Genomic DNA, 9,105 nt, shown 5'->3' on the forward strand with positions numbered 1-9,105 from the left:
ATTTTGCTGAGACATTAGTCCTTTAATCCTGGAAATGTTCTTCAGGTGATAGAAGGCCGACTTTGTAACTGTCTTTATGTGGCTCTGGAGGTTCAGGTCAGAGTCCATCACTACTCCCAGGTTTCGGGCCTGATCGCTGGTTTTTAGTTGTAATAACTGAAGCTGTGCATTGACTCTAGATCATTCCTCTTTAGGTCCAAAAATAATAACTTCAGTTTTGTTTCTGTTCAGCTGGAGAAGGTTTTGGCACATCCACACATTTATCTGTTCTAAGCATCTCATAAGGATGAGGCCCTCCTGACCTCTCTCATCACACGAACTGCAAAGAAGAGCTGGCAGACACACTTGTACATTTGCCTGAAGTTCCATTCCATGCTATTAACAACTGTGGAAATTAGATTTGTACAGTCCTTTTCATGTTCAACTGGGATGGAAACAGATCTTTGGGTCTCATATCTTTCATTAATGAATGTAAAAATCCAGAATTCATCTCTGAAACCCACTTTCATCAATTCATCCAGAGTACATGACTACTTCTCTATGCATAATTTGCCTTTTTAGGTGTTAGTCAAGGTATGTGGTCAGATTCTTTGTATAGAAGTCATTTTTCTTTAACTAAATTATTTGTTATGGTTCAGTCACAGATTTTTGTTTCTGCATTTTCTCCTTGCAAGACATTTTAATTGGAAATTCCTACCCTCATGCTTTCATGTCTCTTTTGATGTACCTGGGTGTTTTTTTGTTTGTTACAACTTTCCCATTTGTTCGACGGGACACTCTATCCCGGTGTCCCGTCTTGAAGGAATCTTATCATTCTTTCTCTTGTTGACAGCTCTGTTTTCGGGGTTATGTTTCCTGCCAATTAGCTGCTCCAAAAGCTTGTTGGATCTATAAGTTCTGTTTTCTAACTGCAGATAGACTCAGCTTTTGTATTTCCATATTTCTTTTATTCTACTCAAAGTGAAAAACGACATCTCAGAAGTTCCTAACATAAACCATCCCTCAAAAAGGGATGGTTTATGGAGTTTTGCTGGATATCAGTGTTTTTTTGTGCGTGTGAGTTGAATATAGCAGAGAAATAATTTTCTATTAATAGAGGTTGACATGTCAGTTTCTTAAGTGGAGTAAGTTCATGACAATTAACTGCTTAAGAAAAACATTTTAATTTAACTCAAACTAAATCCTATTCACACTGTATATTGTAAAAAAAAGTTCAATTTCCTTCAGTAACTACAGACCAACTCTATACCAGAGAAAGGAGATGAGGGACAAAAACAACTAAAACAACATTAACTGTGAAGTCGGTTATGAAAGGAGACAGTGAATGCAACATGAGGCTGGTCTGGTCAGACAGGTCAAGTGAGTTTCACACTTGGGAACAGCTTCCGCTCCCTCAGCTCATACTAATGCCTTTACCCCCAATCAGAGACACAGCCACAAGCACCACAGCTGTTGCACTCTGAGGAATAAACGGAGAATTATCAGTAGGTAAGCTGCTTTCTTAATGACTTTACTAACAGTAGTAATCAGAGAAGCTTACCTGGTGAGACAAAAGACAGGTCACATTTCATCAGCCATGTTAAGTCTGTTTGGGCCACTATAGAATATCTCTGTGTTGTAAATAGTGAAACTAGCATTTAAGGTCACACTCCCAGAGGTCTGACTGGCTGGTGTTAGTGAGTTTCCAAACTCAGGAATTTCACAGTCTAAGGTAGAAAAACATTTTGGTCCCTCCATGATTCTTGCAAGGAAACGTCTGGAAAGTCTTGGGCTATCCAGAGTAGGCACATGCTATTTTTTTACTATATGGAGCTGAACAATAATATTAAGTAATTGACATCCAATTGTTGGAAGCTGCCTGACCTCATGTCTGCCTTGTCATCTTTCCATTTTTTGTGAACATCTAATAGTGTCTTATCTTAACACTTGGAAAGTGAATTATCACAGATGCACCCATGTTTCAGAAAAAAAACCTATGGTCAAATCAAAGTATCATATCTTTAAATTAAAGGCAATGCAAGAAAAAATACATAACAATTATGTGGTATTGATGAATGCTTTCAAGGATTTGTTTTAAAAATCCAATGCTAACTCAAGCTAAGTTTGAATAAAAAAGTTTCAATTTGTAAAGCAGCTCTTGGCTCAATGTTATGTTATGTTTTCTTTGTGTTTGCTTCCAGAGGGAGTTCAGGTTGTGATGTCCGCATCTAGGTTTGACCGTGTGAGGGAAATGCCTCTCTATGACCAGGTCCCAGTGGGTCCTGGATGGAGGGACACTGAACTGCCCCCTCTCCCACCCCCACCACTACTACATGTGACTGTGCCAGCAGTCAGCTTAGATCCCTTCCCCCCTCCTCCCCTACCTGAGCAGCCAGCTGTGGGGCCTGAATCTTTCTATCCCTCCAGTGATGAGGAACCAGCTGAGGGGGACTGTGAAGCAATGGACATCAAGCCAGTTCGTCGCTTTATTCCCGATTCTGTCAAAAACCTTTTCAACAGTGGGAGCCGAAGCAGCAAAGGGTGGCCTGTTACTTCTTCTACACAGCCTCACTCCCCTGCCCCATCAGCCAATAAGAATACCACCTGCCACACCACAACAGGAGTCCCCTGCTCACCACCCAACTCTGCCCCTCCATCTCCTTCGCTTCCTGGCTCCTATCGGGACCCCTACGGTGGGTCAGGGTGGGGTTATACCTCTCAAAAGGAGAAAGATGGATTGATGCTGGGTGCTGAAGCTATGGACTTGGGTTCTGCAGTGCACAGTAATTTCTCAGCCCAGACCTACCAGGAGCGGGTGGAGGAGTACCATCAGCGCTATGCCTACATGAAGTCTTGGGCTGGCCTACTCAGGATCCTGGGTTGTGTGCAGTTGCTACTTGGAGCTGCTGTGTTTGCATGTGTCTGTGCTTATGTGCACAAGGATAATGAATGGTTTAATATGTATGGATACTCCCAGCCACAGATGTATGGAGGACTTGGTGGAGGGGCTTCAGCATATGGAAATGGGGGAAGTATCTACACAGGTCCCAAAACGCCTTTTGTTCTTGTAGTGGCAGGGATCGCATGGATAGTGACTGTAATCCTTGTTGTTCTTGGAATGACTCTGTACTACAGAGCCATTCTTCTTGATTCCTCTTGGTGGCCACTGACAGAGTGCTCTATCAACTTTGTATTGGCAGTGCTGTATATGGCAGCAGGTATAGTGTATGTAAGAGACACAACCAGAGGAGGACTATGCTACATGCCCATCTTCAATAATGGAGTCAATGGTGCATTTTGTCGCACAGAGGCTGGCCAAACAGCAGCCATAGTCTTCCTGTTCCTCACCATGGTGCTCTACTTTATCAGTGCAGGAGTTTGTCTGAAGCTGTGGAGGCACGAAGCAGCCAGGATGAGAAAGGAGGTGCTGGCACAGGAGGTCTGACCCTAACATCTCTCTTCACCTTCATGAATAAATGTTTAATCTCAGTTAGTAGTTTGACATTACATATATGGTGGAGTTATAATCCACCTCCATGTGTACATAAGAAAGACTGTTTTAACTGATTTTAAAACAGTCAGTTTTAAAGCAGTCAGGCTTTAAACATATTTGAGATTTTATTGAATTGTTTGCTACTCTGGATTGTTTGCTAAATCATTTGAATTGATCATGAAAGGTTGTAAGGTACCAGAACTACTAACATGTCGAGCTAGATTACAGAGTCAGAAGGGTTGCAAAAACAGGATTCTTTTACTTGTAGGTGTCCATGCTATATAAGGTAATAAGAAAAAAAGCAGTAGTGATGTAATTGTTTTTCATCAAGCTCACCAGATCCCTCACCATACAACCTGTCCTACATGACAAAAAGTCCATTACATACATTTCTGGTGTCCATTAAAGATAACAAAAGCTGTGTTATGGTGCATGGTGCATAAAATAAATAAATAACAGACACCTCTGCAGTAAGCAACTTTGGGTTCTGCAGACTTCTATAACTCTGTAACTTTCTTTGAATCATTTCAAGTTTTAAGCAAAAAAAAAAATGTCAAGAACTTTTTCTGCACCATATGGGAAAGTCTTTTTGGCATGCTTGTTTGTAGCTCTAATTGAAAATCACTACATACATTTTCCTGCCAAATATATTTCTAATATAGTATTAGTACATTTTGAAATTCTCTGAATCCTTCTTGAGTCCAAAGAGTTTGAATTCAGTTGAATTAAAGTTCAGTATAACTTTATTCAAGTTATTTATTAAGCGCTATTTTATCGTTCTCCTCACCACCATCTTTTGTTAACTTGAATGTCTGTTTAATTTGTTACTGACTGATTGATGAAGTAATTTGACTGTTGTGTCTGCCTCTGCTCTGAACCATCGTTGCTGATATAGAATCAAAGAGCTTTAGCAATCTTTGGTTTGTATTTGACTCTGTCCATATCAGTTTTATTTTACTACACACATATTTTTGACCACAATATATACAGACCCTTTACAAAAAATTAGAATGTCATGGAAACATTGCATAATTCCTAAAATTCCATTCAAAATATTACACTTTCATAGGTTATAGTCAGGGTCCACAGTTTAGACTTTTTCAAGTATTTGTTTCTTTATTTTTACATAATTTCTGCTTCCATCTCATAAAACCCACATAAAGAGGAATTTAATACTGCCTCTGCCTCTCTCTCTCTCTCTCTCTCTCTCTCTCTCTCTCTCTCTCTCTCTCTCTCTCTATATATATATATATATATATATATATATATATATATATATATATACACACACACATACACATATTTCTTTGGCCAATATATATATGGTCGTAGCGGTTTATGTAGTTAACATAGCTAATGTCCTGTAATATTTTCTATCATTTCAACAATTTTAGATGAAAACCACTGGATCATCCATCCCACTGTCTGTAGTAAGTATGAAGAGTTTTATTTTTTTCCCACCATACTGCATAGACATCTTCACAGTATGTTGTACTAAATGTTTACTGTTGTAGCTGGATTCAGCCTCAAGAGCCTCAGAGACGACACCTCTTCCTACCATTCAGCCTGACATTATGAATGCTCCAAACAATACTGGATCTGCTCCTCTCATGGCAGCAGAACCAGAGATTCTTCGAGGTCACATACCATCTGGATATATTCCCAAACCTGTCATCATAGCAGATTATGTTGCGTGAGTGATCTATTCCATTTTCCAATATGTGTTCTTACATCTGTTGACATCTTTTTATGATACAATTTTCTGTTATCTTTTTGAGGTGTCCCTTTGGCATTTCTTATGTTTGAAAAGGCTTAAAAACAAATAAGCCTCTAAGTTCTTGTGTTTCAGTATTGCTGAGTTGAAAGAACCATCTGAAGTTAAACTTAAGTGGAGTTGACCAGAGAGCCCAGGATTTTGTAGATCATTAAATATGATTTTCTCTTTCCTCTGTATACATACATTTGACAGGAGTCGATTTCTCTATGTAATCTTTTATTGGGAACGATAAGAAAACATAATAATTAAGTAAGACAGAGGTGGCCTGTATCAGAGAATGGATGCAATTGAATTGCTGTTTTCCGTACCAGACTATGCATACAGAAAAAAAAATAATAATAAAAATAGACAATAACTGAAGCAGTGAACAGGATGCTAATTGACGTAACATTTCTAAAGCTCAACTTTAGAAAACTGCAACATAAAATGGCATTGCTGTGTCACCAAGAATCAATAATAATTAGACCCAGAACTTTAACACCTAAATTTAGGTGATTTTAATAGATTTTAAGGCATTGAAGAATTTAACACACACAAAATTTCCAAGCTAGAACCTTTGTATTTGTGTGTTTCTGGTACACCTGCAAATCAGATGCACAATCGACATTTACAAACAACATGAATGACAAAGAAGTTACTCTTGGTCCGCTAGGTTAATTTTTGTTTCAAAAATAATCTGAAGGGATCCAGGAAACAACTGTTCACCGTTCACATTTCTAGAGAAAGATTTTTTTCAAGAAAGTTCCTTGAATGATCAGGAGTTCTTGAAACACCTGAAAGCTGAATAGATGTAATAAAACTTTGCACATATCTGAATAATAATAATAATAATAATAATAATAATAATAATAATATGTTTCATTTACAGGCACTTTTCTTGACAGTCAAAAGTGAATGAGTAACATAAATAACAATATAAAAACAATAAATATCTTTATTCTAAATACACATGCCTGTTTATTCTAACATTTAGCAGCCAAAAGGGTTTTTGAATTCTAAAATATGTTGTCAATATATGGTTTTTAATTAAAATGTGATTCATTTAATTACAGACCTTACAGTTCACTCATTACATTTCTTTATTGAGTCCCACCATTAATAATAACCATTAGAAATTCAAACAGAAATATCTTCTATATGTTCACTGTAAGGATTTGAGTTTTTCTGAGTGTTTATTTTAGGTTTCCGTGTCCACTGAGTCTCCGTGTTGTCCTGTCTACCCCTTGATTGTTCCCAGGTGTGTCTCGTTCCCTCATTACCCTCTGTATATTTATATCCACCTGTGTTTCTTGATCTTTGTCGGGTCATTGTCATTATCTGTCTTGCTGTTTGCATATGTCTCAAGTTTTTTCCTCCAGTTGCTACCAGAATTGAGCGTTTGCCTTCTGCTCATCTGTGGTGCCTGGTATTTGGGATTTTGGACTTCGGATTTTGTTAATTTCATCTTTAAATCATCACTTTCTTCACTTCAAGCTGGGTTCACTTCATCTGCTTCACCACCTCACACCACATATCATGACATTCATGTTTGAACTGCTGACACTGTGCCATTTATTCCACAGTATCTGCTCTATGTTCTAAAAGTGCTCCCTGCACTGTTATGTCAGCAGAACAACTTCCATAGCGTAGGTTCAGGGCTCACTATGACAGTCCTGTCTGAAAAGTGCTTTACACATGATTCTCTTAGAATGGCAATTAGCCATAATCATCTTGCTCAAGATCACCATTCCCTAGTAGCTGTTTAAGGAACAAACATGCAATAAATACAAATTAAAATTATATTTACTTTAAAATGTTCTTCTCTTCATATTTCTTTAAAACCACAAACCTGCTAATGTTATTTGTTTTTATTGGAATATATACTAATGGATTTATTGAACCTGAAACAAAATTAATTTGCCTCTGTTTGCACATTGATGTGTGATGCCTTTTCAGAAAGTATCCCAGCATCCTGTCGGATGAGGAGAGGGATCAGTATAAGGCCGTCTTCAATGACCAGTATGCTGAATACAGAGAGCTTCATGCTGAAGTCCAGATCATGGCTAAGAAGTTTGAAGAGATGAATGAGATGATGCAGAATCTCCCCTCGAGGCCCTCAAGTCAAATGGTACATCTCCCACTCAGTCACCTACATACAAAACTGGACATAGACCGAATGCTTCGGCCCATTAATCCTTTCATTTTCTTTCAGGAGAAAGAACGGATTAGTAGCATCTTATCAGAATATGAAAGGAAGAAAGCTGTGAGTACATGTAAAAACTGAGATTTACAGCCGATTCGTTGTCCCATTTATTATGATCAAGTCTTTTCACGCTCCAATATTTTTGTGGCTCCAATTCACAATAAATATCATCTGAGGGGACATAATAAGACAAATAAAGATTTGATTGAACTTATAAATGTTAACATTTCTATAGTGTACAAACCATACTTAGCTGTAACATCATAAGCGTTTTATTCTTTAATTAAGTAAAAAGTTGTATCTGACACTGATTAATTTCCTCTTCTACTCATTTTTTTGTCAGGACCCAACTTATTTGGAAAAAAGGGAGCGTTGTGAGTACTTAAAAAGCAAGCTGTCCCACATCAAACAGAAGATTCAGGAGTACAACAATACCATGGACTAGGGTGTTAGAAACATTCATGTCTGTAATCACTTTTCTTTAAAAATACTTTGTTGTATAAAAGAACAATTAAAGTTAATAACTTGTATCTGCTCATTGCTGTGCCTTAATTGTATTAGCCTACGTTTGAAAGAGTCCCATCATATGGATGTGCTTCAGGCATGGAAACATGGATTGATTTCATTTGAGCCTGTGTCTGTACTAACACATGGAATGGTGTATTCAGCAAAGTGTGGGCAAGATTACACTGAGGAAAACATTTTATGTGGATGTAAAACAGACATAAACATAACTTGTTGCTCATTGAACACAGATTTGTCCAAGATCTCAACTTCACGTCTGCTTGATGATTAGTACCTTTAAACACACTAAAGTCAATGTTCACTTTTAATCAGAATACAAAAAAAAAATGCAATCTGTCCGATAGAAATGCAGAAATGAACAGTTCCTTAACAGTTTCAACAGTGATATAAATCTAACCTTAAGAGCACAGAACACACCATGTCATTATCAATGAATAAACAGAACAGAAAGATTACAAAAAATTATGTACATTCCTGAAACGCCTATAATTTTTTACTACCATGACTGTTTTTGCAGCTGTGTTTTGTGGTGAAGCAGCTCATCTGTTGTATTATACAATGTAATATAATGCCTTTTCAAACATTGTTGTAAACCAAACCCTGTGCTGTAGTTCTGCAGACTACAGATCAGGACTGATGCAAAATGTGAGATTTATCTTGTTTTCAGTGCAACTCTACTGTTAACTTTACTGTTAAGTCCTATGTGTGTGTATTTTGTGTCAGATGTGGTTTTGTTTTATAACCTGGTGTTTTTTTTATAAGAACTCTAGAATACTTTCCTATAACAGATGTGTGTTCTGTGGGACTCTGATGTGTTTGTCTGACTGAGTTATGACGGGATTTTGTGTGATAGAACTCAGAAAACATTAGTATTGTACAAACATTTTAAGGCAGTCAGGAGGAGCCTATTAATTGATCAATTTATTTAATATGTACTGTCAAGAAAACCCGAGCTCATCCCACTTCCCCATGCTGGAGATTTAAGTTTAACAGTAATAATAAATAAAGTCATCTTTAAAATGAATCACTCAAGTGACATCAAGGCCCAACGGTAGACTTAAATGTCAATAAAATAAATATGGTTGTGTGTGTTGTTTTTGTCTCATGCAAACTTTGCTTTAATTCTATTTCTTTTTTCTATCTAATCCA

The 9,105-nt window shown here is 37.4% G+C and overlaps 1 protein-coding gene across 3 annotated transcripts; it reads left to right on the forward strand.

Annotated features, from left to right (window-relative positions):
• The first annotated feature begins 1,371 nt into the window (after nucleotides 1–1,371).
• Nucleotides 1,372–7,969, forward strand: marveld2b (MARVEL domain containing 2b). 3 transcript variants are annotated; one of them, XM_028034980.1, is made up of 8 exons: nucleotides 1,372–1,488; nucleotides 2,181–2,672; nucleotides 3,354–3,418; nucleotides 4,867–4,902; nucleotides 4,987–5,165; nucleotides 7,185–7,356; nucleotides 7,441–7,491; nucleotides 7,775–7,969. In XM_028034980.1, the coding sequence occupies exons 2-8, from the start codon at nucleotides 2,198–2,200 to the stop codon at nucleotides 7,874–7,876; spliced, it is 1,080 nt and encodes a 359-aa protein (XP_027890781.1). In that variant the 5' UTR covers nucleotides 1,372–1,488; nucleotides 2,181–2,197; the 3' UTR covers nucleotides 7,877–7,969. The 3 variants fall into 3 exon arrangements, with proteins under 3 accessions (XP_027890781.1, XP_027890779.1, XP_027890780.1); XM_028034978.1 differs by having other exon boundaries at nucleotides 2,181–3,418; XM_028034979.1 differs by having other exon boundaries at nucleotides 1,372–1,484; nucleotides 2,181–3,418.
• Nucleotides 7,970–9,105: the final 1,136 nt, after the last annotated feature.

Source organism: Xiphophorus couchianus, chromosome 12, assembly GCF_001444195.1.
Source record: "Xiphophorus couchianus chromosome 12, X_couchianus-1.0, whole genome shotgun sequence".
Classification (NCBI taxonomy): domain Eukaryota; kingdom Metazoa; phylum Chordata; class Actinopteri; order Cyprinodontiformes; family Poeciliidae; genus Xiphophorus; species Xiphophorus couchianus.